This window comes from Doryrhamphus excisus, chromosome 8 (assembly GCF_030265055.1).
Source record: "Doryrhamphus excisus isolate RoL2022-K1 chromosome 8, RoL_Dexc_1.0, whole genome shotgun sequence".
NCBI classification, from domain to species: domain Eukaryota; kingdom Metazoa; phylum Chordata; class Actinopteri; order Syngnathiformes; family Syngnathidae; genus Doryrhamphus; species Doryrhamphus excisus.
In genome coordinates this window covers 149,977-174,921 of record NC_080473.1, presented here as the reverse complement: position 1 = coordinate 174,921, position 24,945 = coordinate 149,977, and the positions used below count along the sequence as shown (strand labels likewise).

The 24,945-nt window shown below is 46.0% G+C and overlaps 1 protein-coding gene across 11 annotated transcripts in view; it reads left to right on the top strand.

Annotated features, from left to right (window-relative positions):
- Nucleotides 1–22,135, top strand: part of tenm4 (teneurin transmembrane protein 4) — a 156,639-nt gene extending 134,504 nt beyond the window's left edge. For 10 of the 11 annotated variants that reach the window (XM_058080915.1, XM_058080914.1, XM_058080912.1 and 7 more), the window contains 6 exons: nucleotides 3,103–3,275; nucleotides 5,885–6,120; nucleotides 8,088–8,384; nucleotides 10,149–11,763; nucleotides 15,318–15,460; nucleotides 19,733–22,134. In XM_058080915.1, coding sequence (XP_057936898.1) covers nucleotides 3,103–3,275; nucleotides 5,885–6,120; nucleotides 8,088–8,384; nucleotides 10,149–11,763; nucleotides 15,318–15,460; nucleotides 19,733–20,491 — 3,223 coding nt within the window. In that variant the 3' untranslated portion in view covers nucleotides 20,492–22,134. Of the gene's footprint in view, nucleotides 1–3,102; nucleotides 3,276–5,884; nucleotides 6,121–8,087; nucleotides 8,385–10,148; nucleotides 11,764–15,317; nucleotides 15,461–19,732 lie in introns of all 11 variants that reach the window. The other variant, XM_058080913.1, reaches the window with a different exon arrangement.
- The last annotated feature ends 2,810 nt before the right edge of the window (nucleotides 22,136–24,945 follow it).

Here is a 24,945-nt window from a genome sequence, read left to right as displayed (position 1 = left end):
GTGTGCCCTTTATACTTCCACACACACCCACCAGTGACCATGTGACCATGTGACCATGTGACCATGTGACCATGTGACCTGCGACCTAAACCTGTCTCCTTCACTACAGACAGAATACTTTATCAATCCCTTTGGGATTTCCTCAAGGAAATTGGAATAAACTAGTACTATTACTATTACTATTACTATTACTATTACTATTACTACTACTATTACTCCAAGAAGGTCCTTTACATTCACCTCAATAGTGAACCGCACCTCCCCCAGCACTGGAAACACTCATGCAGCCCCAGATCCTCTTACTTTACACGACAACGTGTAGTACTGTGAAGAAGACATAAAAGAAGAATACCTTGTGGAAAATTGACTTTCCCATGGAGTATTTCATGTAGTTTCATGTAGTATTGTCTATAATCTAGTATATTATGTAGTATTTAATATAGTACTGTTTAACAGGTAATATACCATGTTGTATTCCATGCAGTATTTAAAGTAATACTGTATATCATGTAGTATACCATGTAGTATTACATGCAGTGCTGTATATCATATAGTACTGTATATCATGTAGTATTTCAAGTAATACTGTATGCCATGTAGTATACCATGTAGTATTTCATGTAGTACTGCATATCATATAGTATATCATGTAGTACATCATGTAGCACTGTATATCATGTAGTATTTTATGTAGTATATCATGTAGTATTTCATATAGTACTGTATACCAGGTAGTATATCATGTTGTATTTCATGTAGTATATCATGTAGTTGTTCATGTAATTCTGTATATCATGTAGTATACCAGTGTAGTAGTATTTCATGTAGTACTGTATATCATATAGTATGGTGTATCATGTAGTATTTAATATAGCACTGTTTAACAGGTAGTATACCATGTTGTATTTCATGCAGTATTTAAAGTAATACTGTATATCATGTAGTATACCATGTAGCATTACATGCAGTACTGTATATCATATAGTACTGTATATCATGTAGTATTTCAAGTAATATTGTATGTCATGTCGTATACCATGTAGTATTTCATGTAGTACTACATATCATATAGTATATCATGTAGTACATCATGTAGCACTGTATATCATGTAGTATTTTATGTAGTATATCATGTAGTATTTCATATAATACTGTATATCATGTAGTATACCATGTAGTATATCATGTAGTACTGTATATCATATAGTATGGTATATCATCTAGTGTAGCATATTGTATCTCAAATATTACTGCATATCATGTAGTATACCATGTTGTATTTTCTGTAGTACTGGATATCATATAGTACTGTATATCATGTAGTATATCATATCATATTTCCAATATTACTGTTTATCATGTAGTATACCATGTCGTATTTCATGTAGTACTGCATATCATACAGTATACCTTGTATATCATGTAGTACTGTATATCGTGTAGTATATCAAGTAGTAGTAGTAGTAGTAGTAGTAGTAGTGTATATCATGTCGTATATGATGTAGTACTGCATATTATATAGTATAGCATGTATATAATGTAGTACTGTATATCATGTAGTAGTAGTAGTGTATATCATGTGGTATATGATGTAGTACTGCATCTGATGTAGTATTTTGTGCAGTATTCCATCCAGTGAAGAAGATGAAGGGCATGTGAGAATGGGAATCCCGGTGTCAGGAGTCATGTGGTCTGAGATAAAGTTTATGTATGGGAGATGATTCCTCTCCCACGCTTCCTGTGCGTATTGGATATTTGAGCCGGCAGAGCTGAGGAAATCGAGCACTGGCTCATTTATTAGGAGCTTTATTGTGGCAGGCGGCGCACCCAAAGAGGGCTTTTCAATCTGTATTCAGCGCACAGATAAGTCTTCATTGGTCCTGATGTAGCGCTCGCTCCGGCCCATTCTGGAACACTGGCGCTGTGACAGCTCTCAAATTGTTCCTCGCTGATGTGCCGTCTGAGCGAAATGAACCAATCCCCCCTCCCCCCCAGCACTCGCCACACCGGGTGTCATAAAGTTTTTAGGTCGCACCTTTGAGCGGCTTAACGAGATGAGGAGGCGACGGCGCTTTGGACACGATGCATTGCAACCTTGTGGTTAGAATGATGGCCACACAGTCAGGAGATGTGGAAGATCAGGGTTTGGTCTCTCGGGGGCATCTCCGTGTGGAGTACTCTCTGGCTACTCCGCTTTGTTTGCCACCTTCTAAATCAGGGGTCTCAAACACGCGGCCCGCGGGCCAAATGTGGCCCGCAGGACACTAGTTTGAGGCCCCCGCCTTGATATGAAAGTTTAATGTTAGTGCGGGCCGAGCAAGTTTGATATGGATGCTGTATGGTATCATGTACCCAGAAAAAATGATTACGTTTGATTCATGTTCATGTTAAAGGTTAAATAACTGTTAATAGTTATCCTCCCTATCCGTGTGGAAGTGGTAAGTTTTTGGCTATTTAAGTTGAAAGGAAATAACTTGAAATAACTAGAAAAATAAAAAGTAAGATATTGTAGAACAGTGGAATGTTTTATCAGAGCTTTTCTCGTAGAAAATTGGAACCAAAGCGAAGTTTTTTTAATTTTTTGTTATTAATAAATGCGTTTTTTTGGGGGGGAAACCTGATGCGGCCCAGTCTCACCCAGACCCGAGCTCCAGTGGCCCCCAAGTAAATTGAGTTCTAAATAAACTTCTAAATAAACTTATTAACATGGTTAGAGCCTCCTAGACATGAAATAACACCCCTATATTCTCCTTTACACTCCGATTACCCAATATAGTATACATAATAAAATATATGACATAGAAAACCTGCTTACCAGCTTCTAAATAGACTTTTCAACATGGTTAGAGCCCTCTAGACATGAAATAACACCCCTAGAGCCACATCTACACTCCTATTAGCCAATATCATGGACATCATAAGAGAAAATAAGACATCATTAATATCGATTCACACATGTTTTTACTCTTGTGTACAGTACTTCCTGCAGTGGCTATTGTCTCATCAAGTGCGTTAGTGCCCCCTGCTGACTAGTGTAGAATCCTACATATCATCACAACCTCTTTGAATGCGTGCATTCATGTCCATGCGCTGCCTTTGCAGGTACGACACTTTCGGCCGCCTGACCAACGTCACTCACCCAACAGGCCGAGTCAGCAGCTACCGGGCCGACGCCGACAGCGCCGTGCGCATGCAGACGGAGGGCGCCCCCAAAGAGGACGTGACGGTCACTGCCAACCTGTCGGCCTCGGGCACCTTCTACACGCTCATGCAGGGTGAGTGGAATGGAACCTCTCTGATTTCACGTCACTCGGGAAGCACGCACCCCCGACACACTGACTTCTGATTGGTCTGCTTCAGGTGGTAGCTTCCTGTTCCTTCATATCTTCTCAACATGTCTAAGATAGCTGATATCGGCTTCATAAGACGAATATATTCCTCAAATATTCCTTCCTTCCAGTCAGACCCAAATAAACAAAACAGCACGTTTGTCTTTGATATGAGGGGATATGAACATGGTTTAGTCTAGTCGTACACAGTGTATAATGTACAGTATACTGTAAGTGGTATAGAGTATATGGATGTACAGTATAGGGCATAAAGGCTAACAAGTGTTGTGGTTGTTGTGTTAATAATAAAATGACGGCGCTGTGCTAAAAGCAGACGTATTGATTTGCTGTCATGACACACGAAGGTGCTGATGCATACGAGATGCTGCAGGATTGGAATGCAGTCGATGTCCTGACGCCCAATTTGTGTCGTCTTTTGTGCCCGACCGCTTCATCGATCCCCTGATGATGGCGCTGAACTCTTTGGACCTGCTTTCATTCTTCTAAGACAACCCCGTCTTTTCACATCTGTCCGAAACTTAAGACATCAGGCTCCGGTTTCTCCACCCATGGGTCACCTCTGTGTGGTGACCTTGTCTCTGACATCTGTTTACCAGCGGAGCGGCGCCAGCAGCCGTGCCCGCTAATGAATTGACTATGGTGTGCTCGGAGCTCACGTAGCGGGCCGCAGAGATTCCTTCTTGGCCGTCTGGCCGTTTGTCGGGTTGTTCATCATGTCGCCATTGAGGAGATTGCAGCTAGATTGGAGCGAGCTTTAATTACCAGGCTGCAAGGTGCCGTATATCTAACACTCCTTTACCATCACAAGGGGGTGGTGCTTAAGCTGGTAGTGACTTTGGTGCCGCCACATCCACGAAATAAAACTCCACTCACGTCCTCTCATGTCGTGGCGCTTGTACACCCCTCCCTGGGTTTTGGTGCTAGCTGCCGTTGTGGTGGCTTTTTCTAGCAACACAAATGTTAACCTTTTCACCTCATCTGCAAATTTGCTGAGTCACAAATGTGTGGCGATCCGCTGTCCGTGTTCGATCCCTCGCTAAAGTGCAGCCCTGACGTAGCAGCACTTTTATTCACCTACTTTAGAGTAGTCAGTGCACATGTTGTATAGCACACTGTATAGCAATATAAGGAGGTGCCGAAAGTCCAGCATGGTGGTGTCCTGGTCTAAGGATGCACGAGTGCTGCAGGTACTGGAGGAGCTGTGGTTCATTTATTTTTGAGGGAAACTATTTTGTAAATACCTGGTAACTCAAGTAAGTAACAAGATACTTATACTATATCCTGCAATTGCGTCATGATCTGGGGCTGCACAAGTGCTGCCAGCAGTGGTGGAGCTGTGGTTCATTGAGTGGAATTAATGGGACACGTTGTCGGTGAGGTGTATATTTGTTTACTATATTTATTTATCACTGAATGTTGAGTCCTATTCATTCATTCATTTTCCACCGCTTTTCCTCACGAGGGTCGCGGGGGGTGCTGGAGCCAATCCCACCTGTCCCCGGGAGAGAGGCGGGGCACAACCCGGACTGGTCACCAGCCAATCACAGGGCACATATAGACAAACAACCATTCACACTGAGTCCTACTCATTCATTCATTCATTCATTCATTTTCTACCGCTTATCCTCACGAGGGTCGCGGGGGTGCTGGAGCCTATCCCAGCTGTCTTTGGGCGAGAGGCGGGGTCCACCCTGGACTGGTCGCCAGCCAATCACAGAGCACATATAGACAAACAACCATTCACACTGAGTCCTACTCAGTGGAAAGTAAATGTATACGACTCTACAAGTTGTACACTGACTACTAACTTTATGTGTAGCATTGTTTCTTGACAATGTCTATCCACAATGAAGTTGGGGGGGGGGGGGCTGTATATTGTCCATATGTATGAGTGTGAATGCTTGGTTGTCTATATGTGCCCTGTGATTGGATGCTTGGTTATCTATATGCGGCCTGCCAGTGGCTGGTGACCAGTCCAGGGTGTACCTCGCCTCTCGCCTGAAGTCGGCTGGCATAGGCTCCAGCCCACCCAGCCACCCTAGTGTGGATAAGCGGCATAGAAAATGGAAGGCTAGCTGTTTCTCTGAGAAATGTGTTTAAAATGACAGCGTGTTTGTTTTTTTCCGCTCTTAAATGAGCTCATTGATGTTTGACAGCCATTAGGAGCGTCTAATGAGGAGAATATGCATCCTGGCGTTTGTTCCTGATGAATGCACACAAGATGAGTCGTGATGTTAGTCACCGCTCCACGTAAAACGGTGCTCACGTTTGTCCCCGCCTCCTCGTTCCCCGGGTCACCTCCCCAGCTTTTTAATTGTTTCTCCTCTAACGACACGCAACAGCTGTAAAAGTTTAGCGTCTGGGTATCGATCCGCTCGGTGTTTATTGCAGACTGGGAGTTAAATATTGCTGCGGCTGGTTTTCTTTCTGCTGAGCTGCCATTTTGGCCGGGATGAATATTACATGACGTCCTCTTTCATTAGCCCGCACACCTTCTGATTGCTATCCTCTTCTGTCTGCGTGACCCCTTCCAGATCAAGTACGTAACAGCTACTTCATCGGCCTGGACGGCTCCCTGAGGCTGGCCTTGGCCAATGGCATGGAGGTGTCGCTGCACACAGAGCCCCACCTGCTGGCCGGCACCGTCCACCCCGCCGTCAGCAAGAGGAACATCACGCTGGCCCTGGACAACGGCCTCAACCTGGTGGAGTGGAGACAGAGGAAGGAGCAGGCTCGCGGCCAGGTCACCGTGTACGGACGCAGGCTGCGGGTCAGTTCCCATATACATAACCACTATAGCCTGTATATAGGAACATGATTACATAACCACAATATATATATGAAGATGCCATCCTAAAGCGAAGATGTATGTTGTATGAACTAGACATTTTATGTTAAATAATAAACAATAATAATAAGGTGATTCTTCAAGGGTGATCAAGTCTGACCTTAGACTGCATAGAAATATATTGCAATGTAAGTATTGCATAATGTTTGTTCCCAGGGTCTTCATGGTGATATAACACGCTGCTTTATGCTTTTTTTTTGGCTTTGCGAGGCAAGCAGCAGCTTTGTTGAGATATTTCTTTATTTGGAATCCAAGTAGCCTTGCACAAGAGGCGACACGGCTAATGGGAAGGTGCCACTTTGTCTGTCATTTAATGGCCTCCTTGTCCCTCTGGAAGTCAAAGCTTCTCATGTACGCTGCAGACAATGACCCCCGGGGGAGGGGGGGGGGGGGGGGGGGCTGGGAAACAGGAGCAACCTAATAGCGAGCACGGCAGGGATGAGCGGGAGTCGGAATCATTGAGCGACCTTGAGTGGTGTGTCAAGTGATTTTAGCGTGGGCAGCCGGGGGCAGCACGCGGTGGGAGGGTGGGTATGGGGGGGGGGGGGTATATCTAGTCTCACAGACTTCACAGATCTTAGCGGGCAAAGATGCCACTCAAAACTTCATGTTTGTTTCTTATCTGATGCTTGACCTTCATCGCTTTGGCTTCCTCTCCCTTCTCAGGCCCGTTGACGATTTTGGGAGGTTGAGACCTCTCAGCTGCTGCTCACATTATTAGGCACACCTGTGTCAGAAATAATTACAATCAAATAATAATAATAATCAAAACAATAACACTGTCTCAGAGCCAGTATGAGTATGAGTGCTTATCATTGAATGCACTCATTGTGACCCACTGCTGTAGATGATTTATCATTCTGGTGGTAAATTAGCACAATATACTGCTACCGTATAATACTACTCCATAATACTACATATGTTGTGTTGTTTTATTAAATATAGGACTATATTATGCTTGACTTTAGACTACTTTTCTGTGTTGCCAGCTGTGTTTCCTTCATTGAACCACAGCTGTCCTGGTGCCAACAGCACTCATGCTGCCCCAATTGGTGACACAGTCAAACATAGTTGTGGTAATGTTTGACTGTATCTCACTACTGGTGTTGGCAGCTAAGCTAGAAACACAATGGCTCCACCCAATGAACCACAGCTCCCCTGGTGCCAACAGCACTCATGCTGCCCCAATTGGTGACACAGTCAAACATAGTTGTGGTAATGTTTGACTGTATCTCACTGCTGGTGTTGGCAGCTAAGCTAGAAACACAATGGCTCCACCCAATGAACCACAGCTCCCCTGGTGCCAACAGCACTCATGCTGCCCCAGTTGGTGACAGTGGCAGTCAAACATAGTTGTGGTAATGTTTGACTGTATCTCACTACTGGTGTTGGCAGCTAAGCTAGAAACACAATGGCTCCACCCAATGAACCACAGCTCCCCTGGTGCCAACAGCACTCATGCAGCCGCAGTTGGTGACACTACCACCACCATGTTTGACTGTATCTTGCTGTTAGTGTTGGCAGCTACAAACACAATGGTTCCACTCAATGAACCACGGCACTCATGCAGCCACAGCTTGTGACACTATCACCCACTATCACGATTGTGTTAGCAGCTATGTAGACAATAATGATTCATTTTCACTAAATACTACATGCTGTGAAAGCTGTATATTGACTACTCTATTCATTGACTACTATATTTGTGGTTACTTTACGTCAAAAGGGTTGTGGTCACTTTTGTGAACTAGTTCTTGTTGAAATTAAAATATTCATCATGGAGGCGTGAAACACGAATGACTTCAGATCTCTTAAGATCTCGTTGTTCCTTCAGCGTTCCAGTTATCCAAGTGTCATAACGCTGCTTTGACACCTTTCTTCTCCCGCAGGTTCACAACCGGAACTTGTTGTCTCTGGACTTTGATCGAATCACCAGAACAGAAAAGGTCTACGATGACCACAGGAAGTTCACGCTGAGGATCCACTACGACCACGCTGGGCGGCCCACCCTCTGGGCGCCTAGTAATCGCCTGAATGGGGTCAACGTGACCTACTCTTCAGGAGGGCATGTGGCGGGCATTCAAAGGGGCACCATGTCGGTACGCATGGAGTACGACCACAATGGCAGAATCACCTCCAAGATATTTGCAGATGGTAAATCATGGAGCTACACCTACCTGGAGAAGGTAAGAACCAGGAACATGCTTCCAGGAATGGCAGATGTTCTTTGATGTTTGGTCCATCCCAGTGGTTCATGTACAGCATGATCAGCCACCAAGGTGGATAGCAGCAGAAATGGAAACCTGTCGCTACACCACAGATATTCCACGATATGAACAGGTTCAGCCCTGAAATATCTGGGATGAACACCAGAAAAACGAGTGATGAGGAGGCAAGCTTCGTTGGAGCCTAGTGTTTCAATGCCAGGAGACCTGAACTAGATGCCCCGGATATAGCCGTCCTTGAAGGAAACTGACCTCCATTATGGGTTTATATTTGTCCTTTATAGACTTGCATAAAGCTGCATGTAAAGTAGCCCTCAGCCCCCCACCCCTCACCCTGAGGTAGTGAGAAAACCACCCTCAGTACATGTGGGACCGATATGGACCCTACAGATGGAAATTCATTCTCTTTGAAGGGCACCGGTTCTTTCGGCTCCGCTCCATAAAAAGATGTAGATCTTTTGCTTTTGGCACTCTCCGTGTTCAATAACACGGTTAAGGGTCAAGCTATCCACCAGAATCCATCCCAAGATTCAAAAAGAATCAACCATAAAACATGTAAATGGAAGCTAATGAGGCATCCATCTTGTTCCACTGATCCAAGGTCGGGTTGCGGGGGCAGCAGCCTAAGCAGGGTAGCCCTTCTTCCCTCTCCCTGGCCACTTTGTCCAGCTTCTCCTGGCAGATTCCCAGGCCTCCTAAGAGTTGGACGTGCCCTGAACACCTTCCCAGGGAGGCATCCAGGAAGCATCCTGACCAGATGCCCGAGCCACCTCATCAGGCTCTTTTCAATGCGGAAGAGCAGTGCTTCTAGTCCAGAGTTTCTCCCAGATGACAATGCTTCTCACCTTATCTCTAAGGGAGAGCTCGGCCACCCCCACCCTATGTGCAAAACTTCATTCAAACACTCGTACCCGCTATCTAGACCTTTCGCTCACTAACCAAAGTTCATGAGATAGCTAATGAGGCATGATTAATGCAGGAAGGCCCATGTGGACCAGGGTGGCATCATCACTCACATCATAGCAGGGGCTCATCCTCATCACAGGAACCTCATTTAGTCAAGTCTCACTTGTGGACCTGCTTAAAAAGCCAAGAAAGCAAGATCCCGCTGTTGCACGGCCCAAATCACAAATGATGGTCACCTGTCTCATTTGGATATAATCCCTGGTCTCCAACCTGAAAGGACCGGTTGTAACCAAAATAGCCAGCTTCCTGTGTGTTTTGAACATGGGTTACGCCGCTGACCTTCTGGTCATCCAGTCATGACAGACATCACCACGTCCATTCAAGTCCATTCGGGATACTGCTGGCACATTAAAAGGGAAAATGAATGAATGCTAAGTGGTTCTAAGTGAGTTTTGGAGGTCTGTGTTTTTGACAAAATAAAAATATAAAAAATATGAAATTGATTTCATTGGTCCTGAGTTGCAAATGTTGTTGAGATTTGGTGCAGGTTAGTACCCCAAATGGGAGGGGAACGACGGAGAACAATAAATAACCACAACAGATATAAAGGTGCTCTCCACTTATCACCTGCTTCCAACTAACACCATGGCCCCTTTGTGCTAAATCTTAATAATGATGATAGTTTAGTACGTTACATTCAAGGTTCCAAGGCTTTTAGATCAGTTTAGCGATCAAGCTCCTGTTTCAGGATTGGATTTGGGGTTAAGAGTTAGGGTTGGTTCCGATCATTCATCTTGACTGCAATGTCTTGTCTTCCAGTCCATGGTGCTGCTTCTCTACAGCCAAAGACAATACATCTTCGAGTTCGACAAGAACGATCGCCTCTCATCTGTGACCATGCCCAATGTCGCCCGTCAGACCTTGGAGACCTCGCTCTCCATCGGTTACTACAGAAACACGTACCGGCCCCCCGAGGGCAACTCCTCGGTGCTGCAGGACTACAGCGAGGAGGGCCAACTGCTGCAGACCACCTACCTGGGCACGGGCCGACGGGTCATCTACAAATACGGCAAGCTCTCCAAGCTGCTGGAGGTTCTCTACGACACCACCCGCATCGGCTTCTCCTACGATGAGACAGCGGGTATGCTGAAGACGGTCAACCTGCAGAGCGAGGGCTTCACCTGCACCATCCGTTACCGCCAGATTGGTCCGCTCATCGACCGGCAGATATTCCGCTTCAGTGAAGAAGGCATGGTGAACGCCAGGTTCGACTACGTCTACGACAACAGCTTCCGAGTCACCAGCATGCAGGCCGTCATCAACGAGACGCCGTTACCCATTGACCTGTATCGCTACGACGACGTGTCAGGCAAAGCGGAGCAGTTTGGCAAATTTGGCGTGATCTATTACGACATCAACCAGATCATCACCACGGCCGTGATGACGCATACCAAACACTTTGACGCCTATGGTCGAATCAAGGAGGTGCAGTACGAAATATTTCGCTCACTCATGTACTGGATGATGGTACAGTACGACAACATGGGCCGCGTGGTCTCCAAGGAGCTGAAGGTCGGCCCCTACGCCAACACCACGCGCTACACCTACGAGTACGACTCGGATGGTCAGCTACAGGTGGTCTCCATCAACGACAAGCCACTGTGGCGCTACAGCTACGACCTCAACGGCAACCTGCACCTCTTGAGCCCGGGCAACAGCGCCCGCTTGACGCCGCTGCGCTACGACATCAGAGACCGCATCACCCGCCTGGGGGACGTTCAGTACAGGATGGATGAAGATGGCTTTCTCAGGCAGCGAGGAAACGATTACTTCGACTACAACTCGGCCGGCCTACTGGTGAAGGTCTACAACAAAGTGAGTGGTTGGAACATCCGCTACCGCTACGACGGGGTGGGCAGGAGGGTGTCCAGCCGGAACAGCATGGGCCACCACCTGCAGTTCTTCTATGCCGACCTGTCCAGCCCCACCCGGGTCACTCACATGTACAACCACACCAGCTCTGAGATCACGTCGCTGTACTACGACCTGCAGGGTCACCTGTTCGCCATGGAGCTGAGCAGCGGCGATGAGTTTTATGTGGCTTGTGACAACATTGGCACGCCTCTGGCCGTGTTCAGCGGCTCGGGTCACATGATCAAGCAGGTGCTTCACACCGCCTTCGGCGAGGTCTACCTGGATACCAACCCTAGCTTCCATCTCGTTGTGGGCTACCAGGGAGGCCTATACGAGCCCCTGAGTCGGCTGGTACATATGGGGCGGAGGGACTACGACGTCCTCGCCGGTCGCTGGACGACGCCTGACCACGACATCTGGAAACGTCTCAACAGTGGCCACATCGTGCCCTTCAACTTGTACATGTTCAAGAACAACAACCCCCTCAGCAACAATGAGGAGATCAAGTGCTACATGACAGGTAAGTCACATAGAACCGCAATCGTGTAGTAATCCTATGTCTATCTGATCGTCTAGTAACCCTGTTTATCTGATCGTCTAGTAACCCTGTTTATCTGATCGTCTAGTAACCCTGTTTATCTGATCGTCTAGTAACCCTGTTTATCTGATCGTATAGTAACCCTGTTTATCTGATCGTATATAGTAACCCTGTTTATCTGATCGTCTAGTAACCCTGTTTATCTGATCGTATAGTAACCCTGTTTATCTGATCGTATATAGTAACCCTGTTTATCTGATCGTCTAGTAACCCTGTTTTCCACACGACTACAGTCTATTTGTGGTGGCAGTGGGTTGCCTGAGGTGAAGGGGTGGGGGGTTAGATGACATAATCGTCTAATTTGCATAATTGGCCACACGTGCATGGAAGTTTTTAAAAGAAATATAAACAGCAGAGTTGGCAGTGGTGAGTCCCACCAGAGCGATCAATAATGCATGTCATTTTATTATGGTGCTAAAATGACATGTCAAGGGGGTAGAGACATACCCGCCCCCCCCCTCACCTATTGTTCTAGAGCAAATAGTGCAGCGAGCTTCTGAAGCCAGCGTGCTTGCATTGAGGGGAGAAGGATCCGTGCTTATCTATGGCTTATTTACACGTCTCTCACCCAGCACCTCAGCTCCTTTTGCCCGGGGAGACATGCGCCACGCTGATGACAATCTGCAGGCTAGAACGCTAATTAGCACATTAAACAGCAAGAAATTGTACCTGCAAATGTCACTTCGGAACAGTTAGACGCTTGCTTTGGGCTTTTAAATACGCCCGCTAGCGACTTGTGTGTCTGTGCAGGACACACACCATCCGTCTTTGGGTCTTTCTCTCTTCAATAGCCATTGTTCCCTCGCCACACTCTACAATCCACCTTGAATCCCTAAATGTATATCACAGGCTTAGTGAACGTATTTCCAACTACTCACCATGAATCTCTAGCATGCTTTTCACCACTTTATATCTGCCTTCTTATGTTTGTACACATATACATATTCTTTACTCATCACTTTGTATATGCCTTCATATGTATGTACACATATAAATATTCTTTATTCACCACTTTATATACAGTATGCCTTCATATTTACACTTATATATATTATATATATATAATATATATATCCACCCGTCCATATATATATATATATATATATATATATATATATATATATATATATATATATATATATATATATATATATATATATATATATATATATATATATATATATATATATATATATATATATTCCTAAGAGGATCATATAGCATGCTTTGCATGGCCGTGTTACAGAAGAAAGAGTTTAGGAAATGTTGTTGCAACTTGCCAGATCTTTCAACAAAGTCCCGCAATTGTTGTCTTGTTTCTTTTATTAGTTTCATTTACGCATCATTAGCGTTTGCTTAGCCTATGGTAGAGCAGGAAGAAGGCAACAATGCCGCATGCAGCATCAGATCATGGCTGGTGAAAGCGTGCGGGGGTGACGGCATGATGGATTTATTGAAAGGGTTGCCAGGTTGAGTGGTTGCAGCGTTACTGAAGGGTTGAAAGGGAAATGCGTACTGCGTTGTGTATGCAGGAATGAAGCCGTCGCCCATCATAAATAACAACTCGTGTTCAGCCTACAGAGCACAGCCATGTGTTGGCAGACATTAGCAGCTGAACGCTGAGCAAAACAAGTGATTGATTGGCATTCAATGACCATGCCCTCTTTCAGTCTAATGTGTGCCAGTGTGAGCTGCAGCAACAGGAAGGTGTTACCTGTAGCATCTTGTCAATGGCAGCACATGACGGGGGGGGAAAGTGCCACCTCAAAGCACACAGCGAGAGGTAGGACACTATTTGAGGCGGCACATTATCTTCCTGCATCTTATTAGCATCAGAATAGGGAATGTTCCTGAAGAGCTCACTGCAAAAATGACAGCAGATGACAGAATATCTTCATCAGCGCAGCCACTTTGCTGCTCAGCTTGGATTTATGGTGCTTTGTTGGTGACATGAGCACTCTCATGTCACCATAAACATGCGTTACATTAGGGGGGTCCAAACGTATGGCGGCCACCAAGAAAAACGAAAGGATCGAACTTTTTTGGTGAATATGCTAACCTTTACATTTAATATCAGCTTTATTATTCCTTTTTTCTCCCATTTTTGTTGTTGTTTTATAGTTATAAAATATAGTGTATAGCCTTGTTTATCGTGGTTCCCAAGATAGCCCGCAATCGGTGAAATCCATGAAGTAGCCAGCTTTATTTGATTCCAATCATGGCTGTAAAAGTCCTCAACGTACATTTAATACGCTTTAATCGGACTCACATTAATATGTTCGCACATCTTAAACAAACATCTTAAACTAACTCAACGTATTCTTTGTCACCATTCGGCTGTAGCATTTCTGTATCCTTGTTAAAACATATTCCTCCTCCCCTCTTCCTCCTTGAACCCAAGATTCATTTAGCCGGCAAGCTTTTTCTTCTTCTGTTATCTATTGTTAGTTAGAAAGCAGCTCAGACAGTTAGCTAGTTTGCCAGCCATGGCACGAAGTAGATTGATTGACATTGGTCAATCAGCCAATCAGGACTGTCGTTGATTATGGCTGTATTTTTCTATTTCTGCTGTTATTGTTTGTTTGTTTGTTTCAACTTTTTTCTAGTAAATTCTCCCCTTGTAATATTATCACTTTATGCTCATAATGTTTTTTATTATTACAACTTTTCTCAGTGTAATTTTCCAAAGATTACAATGTTATTTTGTTTGTTTTTCATATGACAATTTTTAACAGCGGCCGTGTGGTTAGCACACAGACCTCACAGCTAGGAGACCAGGGTTCAATTCCACCCTCGGCCATCTCTGTGTGGAGTTTGCATGTTCTCCCCGTGCATGTGTGGGTTTTCTCCGGGTACTCCGGTTTCCTCCCACATTCCAAAAACATGCTAGGTTAATTGGCCACTCCAAATTGTCCATAGGTATGAATGTGAGTGTGAATGGTTGTTTGTCTATATGTGCCCTGTGATTGGCTGGCCACCAGTCCAGGGTGGACCCCGCCTCTCGCCCCAAGACAGCTGGGATAGGCTCCAGCACCCCTGCGACCCTCGTGAGGAAAAAGCGGTAGAAAATGAATGAATGAATGAATGAATGAATTTTTAACAGTAACATTTTTCTTTAACATTTCAAGTCTATTTCAAGTCACTTTGGTTTGGTCAAGTCACATGATCAACCCTGACCAAGAGCTATAAAAGCCAGGGTGTCCAAAGTGCGGCCATAGGGGCTATGGACAGCTTGTGGCTTATTTTTTATTCACCCAAGGCACATTGGAGATATAAAGCCACATAAACAAAACTCCAAAAATGGGAAAACTGCAGCAAAAAGCAAAAAGGTGACAAAACAGAAACATTGACACATTGACATCATAATAACGCAACCTTATAATAACCTTATAATAAAATATAATGAATCACACGTGCCTCCATGCCTTTGGTAAGGTTTTGAGCCCCTCCCCTAATGTTGGATTCCCTCCCCGCAGATGTGAACAGCTGGCTGGTGACCTTCGGCTTCCAGCTCTACAACGTCATCCCCGGCTACGGCAAGCCAAACACGGACAGCATGGAGCCGTCCTACGAGTTGGTCCGCACCCAGATCAAAACGCAGGAGTGGGACAGCACCAAGGTAAGACCTTCCCCCCCCCCGCCCTTCCTGACATGATTAGCGCCAAGACATGCTCTGTGTCGCCACACTCCCGAGGAACTGGCAGCTATCAGGCCTCCAACCTGGCCCAGTGAGTCGGGTCCTGGCCTCCTTGTCCTCATTGCAGGTAGTGTGGGGGGGGGGGGGTCAGGCTAAACAGCCCTTGTAATTGTCCTGCCATTAGGGAAATTCACTCTCCATTCCCTCCACCGCTGCCCATTGATTTCATCTCAGTCTCACTCTGACGATTAGCACACACGCTCCCATTCCCGCACTCATCCACCCGCTCTTAAAAGTGCCCCCGCCCCGCTCGTATGAATTATTGAGGAGGCCACTGTTGTCGCGCGTGGGCTTTGGTTACCGCGACCACCGCCGCCCGTTCCATCTATGTCGACAGACACTCTGGCTCAAGCTGATGGCAAGAAGCAACAAAGTCAGAAGTGAAGACAAGGAAAAGTTCCACCACGTTAGCATCACCATCTCCATGAAGGATGCAGGACTGCCTCTCTGCTTCTTGCAGATGTTGTGGTCCTGCTGGCTTCATCGGGACCTTCACATTCAACTCTCAATGAATGGCTTGGTCGGGGATAAGATCCAGCCCCAAGCGGAGGAGTTGAAGTTCCTCAGGGTCTTGTTCACCACAGAGGGAAGACTAGAACATGAGATGGACGGGTGGATTGGTGCGAGCTCTGCAGTCCTGCAGACTCTGCATCGGTTCGTCATGGTGAAGAGGGAGCTAAGCTCTTAATTTCCCAGTCCATCTACGTCAATCTACCTTCACCGATGCTCATGGGCTTTGGGTAGTGGGATGAAGGACAAGATGGCGGGTACAAGCGTAGGGTGGGTGGGCTCTCCCTTAGACATAAGGCGAGAAGCACTGTCATCCGGCAGGAAATCAGATAGCTCCTCTGCACTGAGAGGAGCACTCGGGTATTTGCTCAGGATGCTCTCGGACGCCACCTTGGCGAGGTGTTCAGGACACATTGGAGAGACATGACAATGGATGGGATGGATGGATGGACGGACGGATGGATGGATGGATCGGTGGGTAGGTGGTGGATGGATGAATGGGTTTAGGTGGAAGGAAGGATGGACGGATGAAGGATGGACGGATGAAGGATGGACGGATGCATTGCTAGATATTTATTTGGTTAGTGGGTCAGTTAGTGTTACGATGGGTGGGTAGAAGGATGGGTGGATGTACGGATGGGTGGTCGATGAATGGATGTATGTATCGGTGGGCGGTTGATGGATGGATGGATAGACTGGTGGGTAGTCGATTTAGCTAACACTTGTTTAGCTAATACTTGGATTTGGTGCCGTTAGCTTGACTAAGGTACGGTTAGCCATTTTAGCCATCGTTGCGTTGTCCTTGAGCCGGATCATCACAATAGAATTTCTTTTACAAATATTTCAACGTTTGCCTTTTCTTTTTCTTCTCATGTTGTGACTTTATTCCTATCATATCTTCACCTTATGTTTGTAATATAAAACTGTTTGGCAAACAAAAATTGCCGCTTTAGTTTTGGTTTTGTGTGTCATAACATGACGACTTTAGATAAACTTTTTCATTCTTTTAATATTTGAACTTTAATTCTGTGTATTTTTCCTTTCATTTCTTTTTTTATTTTGTTGCTCATAATATTACAACTTTATGCTCATGAAATGAAACATTTTTCTCATCATTGTTAAATAGTATTTCTGTGCCGTTGGCCAATAAAAATCATCCCCGGGCTGCACTTTGTCCTTCCCTGATGCAGCGGATTTCTGCTCCAAAGAAATGCAGACTCCACAAGAGATACATCAAGGAAAAGTCTTGCAGATTAGACGGAATACAGTAAATGAAGAGACCGTCCTATTTTCTCTCTACCTTTTCTCTTTCTCTCTCTTTCTTTCGCCTCACAATTCGTCTTTGAAACGACAAAGTAAATAATAATTCCTGTTGTTGCTGTTTGGTATGCCTTCAGGTCTAATTGGGACACGTTTGTGGAAGCTGCTTTGTTTTCCATTGGCAAGCCAGATATCTTCAATATCAAAGTACGGTTATGAGTGCATAAAAAAAAACACATGTCCCTCGTTTATGGTGCCTCATTGGTTCCAGATTCTGCCACGGTAGGCCAATTTCTGCAAAGTAGCATTCAATATTAGGAAATTTAATATTAGGGCATATAAAACCCTCTAAATATTCTTTTTAATATGATTAGAGCCCCGTAGACATTAAATAACACCCGTGTAGTCTATAGCCTTATAGTGTTTACTCCTGTAGTTTATAGCAGGGGTCTCAAGGGTTTATGGCAGGGGCCAAATGCGGCCCGCAGGACACTAGTTTGAGGCCCCCGCCTTGATATGAAAGTTTAATGTTAGTGCGACCCGCGCAAGTTTGATATGGATGCTGTATGGTATCATGTACCCAGAAAAAATGATTACGTTTGATTCATGTTCATGTTAAAGGTTAAATAACTGTTAATAGTTATCCTCCCTATCCGTGTGGAAGTGGTAAGTTTTTGGCTATTTAAGTTTAAAGGAAATAACTTGAAGGCTACCGTTTAGGTCGCTAGCTCTCTAGTTTGCGAGTTAGCATGTGTCTCAAGACCCTGCAGTTGCGCAATATGTTGTAAATAAAAAGAGTATAAATGTGACTATAGTCGTGTTTTGTCATGTCTACAGGGCTCTAATAATGCTTTGTTCATTTTAATATGAAAAAAATCATTTGTCTACCCACCAACTATATGTGCTTTCTTAACTTTTTATTATTTGCCATTTTATTATTATTATTATATTTATTTATTACTGATTGATTGATTTTCTTTATTCTTGATTTGTTTATTTATTTTTCATCTTATTTTGTGTAGAAAAATAAAAAGTAAGATATTTGAGAACAGTGGAATGTTTTATCAGAGCTTTTCTTGTAGAAAATCGAAACCAAAGCAAAGTTTATTCATTTTTCTGTTTTTAATAAATAAAAAAAAATTGTTTTTTTTGGAAAACCTGATGCGGCCCAGTCTCGCCCAGACCCTAGCTCCAGTGGCCCCCAAGTAAATTGAGTTTGAGACCCCTGGTATATAGCAGAGCGAGCTAACGTCATATTTCATAGCGTTACTGATGCCTGGTGACTACAGTTCTCCATAAAACTGATAAAAAACACCAACATCTAGTCAGTAATGCGATATAACGAGGGATGACTGCAAGGTTTATAAACCTTTATTTGTGTCCCAGACATGTCCGGCTCAGTCGAGCCTCCTGGATAGTGAGAATATTATTATACGAATGTTTTTACTGGAGGGCTAGTGAGGGCTGTGTTGATTAGGATCTTTGGAATAATAAAACACTGTGGGCTGAAAATGGCCGCTGGGCCGCACGTCAGACACCGCTGCACTAAGGAGTCTCTATGTGCAGCATGAAGCATCTTTGAATGTTTCTGCTGCAAAACAAGGGTCTTGTTTAGGGTCGTTATGCAAATGAGGCCCAGCGCCAATCAGGCGCCTTCAAGGAAAACTCTTATTTTGTACTTCTGCTCTCTTCCTGTGAAATCATCAGCGTCATTAAACGGGGGCCTGAGAAATGAGGTCTGAGGTTTCATGAGGTCTGTGCACTGCACGGCCCCATCTGGCAGTTTGGGTCACGCACCCCAGTGCTATGTGCATGACGGACCCCTCTGGGGGGCACGCCATGGGGGGGTGCGAGGTAGAAGAGGGACACCCCCCCCCCTCACCGCCCCGTCTGTTCATAGGACAGATGACCTGGTCGCATTGATGGTAAACAAATGAGGAGTGCCCCCCCCCCCCCCCCCCCCTCATGCCCCCACCTTCACCACCCCCAGGCCATCAGAGGTTGACGGGGTGGAGACCCCCACTGTTGCATACTAATGATGGTGTTCACACACGTGACTTGCAAGCGTGAGCGCCCCCGCCAATTTGTGTGCGCTCCAGTTTGCTGGACGACCATTTCATCTCCAGTCACATGACCTTGGTGCCACCCCCACCCAGACCCTACCCCCACTGGCTTGCATTGAAAATGACCTGGAAGATCTCATGCACACATTCACAAACATTTATCATCTTTCGACAAAGGCTCATTGACTGATGCGCAATTACTAGTTGCTAAGTCCCGCCCACATACATCATTTCAACCAATCTGGATCACGTTTGACAAACATGTGCTTGTCAGTGTGACAGTGATGGGCAAGGAGTTGCTTGATGGTTTGCAATCATCGTATACATTGAAGTCATGTGACCAGCTTTGCTTGTGTTGCAGTCGCTGCTGGGAGTCCAGTGTGAGGTGCAGAGACATCTGAAGGCCTTCGTCAAGCTGGAGCGCTTCGGCCAGATCTACACCGCCAAGAGCGCCGGATGCCCCCAAGCGGAGGACAGGACGGTGTTCGCCTCCGTGGGGTCTATCTTCGGCAAGGGCGTCAAGTTCGCCATCCGAGAAGGTCGCATCAGTACAGACATCATCAGCCTGGCTAACGAGGATGGCCGCCGCATGGCCGCCGTCCTCAACGACGCCTTCTACCTGGAGTCCCTGCGCTTCACCGTCGGCGGAGTGGACACGCACTATTTTGTCAAGCTGGGCTCAGTGGAAGGCGACCTGGGTCTCATCGGCATGGCGGTGGGCCGACGCACGCTGGAGAACGGCGTCAACGTAACGGTGTCCCAAGTCAACGCCGTCCTCAACGGCAGGCCTCGCCGTATCACCGACATCCAGCTGCAGTACGGCGCCCTGTGCCTGAACACGCGCTACGGTGGCAGCGTGGACGAGGAGAAGGTCCGCGTCCTGGAGCTGGCTCGCCAGCGTGCCGTGGCGCAGGCGTGGGCCCGCGAGCGCCAGAGACTGCGGGACGGCGAGGAGGGCTCACGGACGTGGACCGAGGCCGAGAAGCAGCAGCTGCTGGGTGCGGGGAAGGTGCAGGGCTATGACGGCTTCTACGTGGTGTCGGCCGAGCAGTACCCCGAGCTGGCGGACAGCGTCAACAACGTCCACTTCATGCGACAGAGCGAGATGGGCCGCAGGTGACATGAACGCCGCGTGGACCACGCTCGGGGACTCGCTGCCAAAGACGCTCGGGAGCACGGCCGGCAGGCTTTGAGGCTTTCTTTCTCCAAAAAAGAGTGTCCTTCCGTCTTTGCCCTCGACAATGAAAATGTCTTATTTTGGTGACTCCACCTCCTCGCCCTGCGAGTCTCCAGCTCGCCCTGCGAGTCTCCAGCTCGCCCTGCGAGTCTCCAGCTCGCCCTGCGAGTCTCCAGCTCGCCCTGCGAGTCTCCAGCTCGCCCTGCGAGTCTCCAGCTCGCCCTGCGAGTCTCCAGCTCGCTGCGTTTCTGCCTTTTGCTCAGCCAAGGAGATTCCTCTGATTTGTTTTGTGTCAAATACTCGTACAGAAATACCGAAAGAGCTTGACTCGCCTTGTGGGCGTGGCGCCGACCTTCCGAGTGGATGAAAAACAATGGACGGCAGCAAAGGATGTTTTTGTGGTTAAGTGTGTGAAAATGCAAAGAAAAGTGCTCCATGGTGTCCCCCCCCCCCCCCCCCCGCCCCCCCTGCAGGGTTGGTGGTCACGTCATCATCACTCTTAACAAACGTCAACGTTCAAAAAAAAAAAACACTAATACGAGACAAATGTGAACCGGTGTCGCTTTTATTGTTGTTGTATTTGAAAAAGACTTCCTGGGGGCGTGGCCAAGCATGGAAGGCGCTCCCGTGTGTTTTTTTGTGTGAGAGTTGGGGTGTTTCAGTGACAGAGCATTAAAGGGACGCTACTTGGACAAAAGTAAAGAGACGCACCACTTCATGAATGAATGCCACTTTTGTCCAAGGAGCGCAGTACAGTGTTTCCCATCCATGATCTCCTTCCATCTGCTTGCCCTCACCCACAGATACATCTGCTTTTACTTTTTGTTGTTCTTTGCTGTCACTCACACAGCTAATCCACCACAAAAAGATTTGGCTCTTCCTTTTGGTGCTACCTGTTCACCCCATTGGGATGCTCTTCCACGCCTCATACGACGTACACATCGCTGCATATGAAGCTTTTTCTTATAAGACGCCCGTCACACATGTGGAATGAAAGTCACCCCCATCCAAGAACATCCACCCCACCACAGATAGATTACAGTCCTGTGGGAAACACTGGCGTCCTTTGCCTTAAAGGGTCAGCAGGTGGTCCTGCTCGTGTTTACATTCTCAGACGTGGTCAAGTTTGTTGTCGTTTTATTCCTCACTTCTTTGTGGACGGCTGCACTGAGCGTCACGCTTGTTTTAGTTTTTTGTTTTTTTGTAGCAGACTCGGTTTGTTTGAGTTTCAGTTTGTTTTTCTTTCTAGCGCTTCTTCTTGTCTGAGCGTGTAAATAACCAAGACGTCCACAAGCTGTAAATAGAAAACAATGCAAAGTGTAGATACCGCTTAGCGCTACATCCTGTGTAGTCTGATTAAGGTAGACACAAAAAAAACAATAAAGGGAATATTTTGTGTTTATTTTGTGTGTTATGAATCCTTATTGGCCACCCATTAGCACACTAGCAGAGCCTTTTAAGCTAATTGGATGTCAAACTTTGGTGACATTTGCATATAATGTCAATATCATACTCACATCCAGTTTTCTTCCAGTTGATTCACCTTAGTGTCCAAAAGCAGATCACCTTATGAACTGTAATCATCCATCATGTGACCTGGACGCAGGGACACCAGTCCTTTCTTCATTTTAACCTTAAGACGTTGGCCTTTGTCACCCATTCTGTTCATCATTTTCATGGACACAATTTCTAGGTGCAGCCACGGCGGATCTGGTCTCTGCTTCAGCGGACGATAAGGTCCTTACGACCGTCAGCGTTTACATCTGGGTGGGAAGCTTCTGGGATGAGACTCACCACCTCCAAGTCCAAATTCGTGGGAGAAGGGTTGAGAACCCTCATTCCGGGTTGGGAATGAGGTCCTACGCCTGGTGGAGGAGGTGAAGGATCTCGGGCTCTTGTTCACCGGACCGTTGTGGTGAAGAGAGAGTTGAGCACCCCATTTACCCCCCCATCTATGTTCTCACCCTCACCTATGGTCATGAGCTAAAGAAGGAGATAGCGGCTGAAATGAATTCCCTCCGTAGGGTGTGGACCTAAAGAGATTAGGGCGAGGAGCTCGGTCAGAGGAGCCAGTGGAGGTGGCTCGGACATCTAGCCTGGACACTTCCCTGGTGAGGTGTTCCAGGCATGCCTGGCAGGGAGAAGGCCCCGGGGCAGACCTAGGACATGCTGGAGGGATTATGTCTCACAGCTGGCCTGGGAAGGTCTTGGACCTGCAGAAGAAGAGTGGAAGAGAATGCATGGATGGATGATGGAAGTAAAATTGCATTTGAAAATTGATTGACATACCGGCCAATCAGCAGCTAGCTGACCAGAAGAACATTCTCACGGAAGGCCACCTCATTAGGTACACGATGATGTGTGTTGCACGTTTGCATGTGTGACAGCATCCATACTTGATTGAATAGCTGACACCTTGGCTGTCATCAAGTCAGGAAAAGACTAAGTCGTTGATGTCAGCTATAAATAGACTCGTATTCACCCTAACACCATTTATACACAAGAAAGGAAAAAGGAGGCCAGCGTCTGCTTTTGAGATTTCAGCTCGTATTCAGGTCACATAAATCACACCATATTTGGGGGGAATCTTGCACTAGTTTTACTTGTCACTTTTACGCCGGGCTCACACTGACTCCCATGCGGATCCGGTCCTGATCCGGTCCCGCTGGCCGTGTTTGCCTGCTGTACAGGAAGTTCTTCATCAGTGTAATAGAAAAGGATGTGGTTTTCCACTTCCAAGGTGAGCCTCCCGTTGTCCATGGTTGGACACCGCGTTACCGTTAATGTTGTCATATGGGTGGCAATATTCCCAGTCTTCCCAATATATCAGCTGGACCAGAGAGCGCTTGGGCTGTGAAATGAAAATTATGTTTGAATATGATGAGAAAGAAAACAACATGAACTAGTCGTTTTTGGAAAAATTAGGTTGTGGTAAAAGTTATAATATGAGATAATAAAGTCATAATATTAAAAAATACTAAATTATTGAAGAAGAAAGTGGAAATATTTGAAAAAAAACACAACAGCCAAAATGTTTTTGTGAAATCTATACGAAGAATATGTTTTTTCATCATGAATGACTTAGCATCTCCTTCCAAAATATGAAAAAGGCAAAGTTGCATCTTCCCACGTAGTGTACAGATCACGTGTTGCCATGTGGGGTCAGGTGATTGACAAAGATGGCTGCGGTCTTACTTCCAGCAAGTTGTAAACGGCTCATAGACAAACTACATGAGAAGATTCACCGACAACGCCGAAGCTTTTTGAGGGGAGGCGGGGGGGGGGGGGGGGGGTTGTTAGTTCCACTCCGCCCGTGTTTGCTGGCGTGTCACATGAGCCATTCCCTGAAATCACACCACTACCGTATAACGGCCTCATCAGCGCTTAACCAGCCGTGCCGCATCAAATCAATGGCTCGGCCTCACTTTAAGAAAAGGTGGCGGATTTGGAGGAGCCAAGGAGACGAGGACGCTGGAAGAAGCTCCTTGTCGGGACCAGCTGAGGGAATATGATCCTGATTATTATCAGACTCACAGTTTTTGATCCGATACACATCAACATTCAGAATAGGCCAGATTGCCCGTCCTGGTGAACAAATCAAGCGCTCTTTTTCTCCTGCCTGTGACATTACGCTCACCTGGAAACAAACACAGACTTTAAGAGGAAGTACGTTCTACCACATGCATTTATTGATGTGTGTGTGTGTGTGTGTGTGTGAGGTCCGGGTGGTCCCAGTGTGTACCCATCAGTAAGATGTGAGTGTTAGTCTAGAAAAGGAGTGCAGACACGTGGTCTTGTTATGTTGTTAGCTATGTGTTGCTAGCAGTTAGCAATAGCAGCTTGTTTGCATTCCACACCTTGCAAGCAACAAATGCACGATGTATTGGCATCGGTTCCTGAAGGTGGTGGGAGGGGCGTGTATGTATGTGGAGCTACAGCGCCATCCTGTGGTAGAAGCCGGGATGACACGCCGTGATGCTTATGTACGTACACTAGTGCTTCTTAAATAGTGGGCGGCTCCCCTCCGGGGGCGTGGGGCTTTCATTTCAATGCAGACCTACCAACATGTACAAATGTATGCTAGTATAGTATAGTACTTATTTCATTTGAACATGCATCAGATTACAATTGAGTGCATCACATAATCAGTTCATAGTTCCACATGTCCAAAAGGAGTAGGAAGAAGCAAAGCTTATTAAATCCTACCCCTCCATCTGGTACTTTTGCAATCAGTAACTGTTACATTTGTTCACTTTCTGTTTTCCTGATATAATTTAAGTATTTTTTATTATAAAGGCTTTTTTAAATTTTTGTTTTATTTTTTATTTTTATTTTATTTTTAGTTTTGTAATTTTTATTTTTTTAGTTTATTTTTTGTCACTTACCAAAGTACAAGG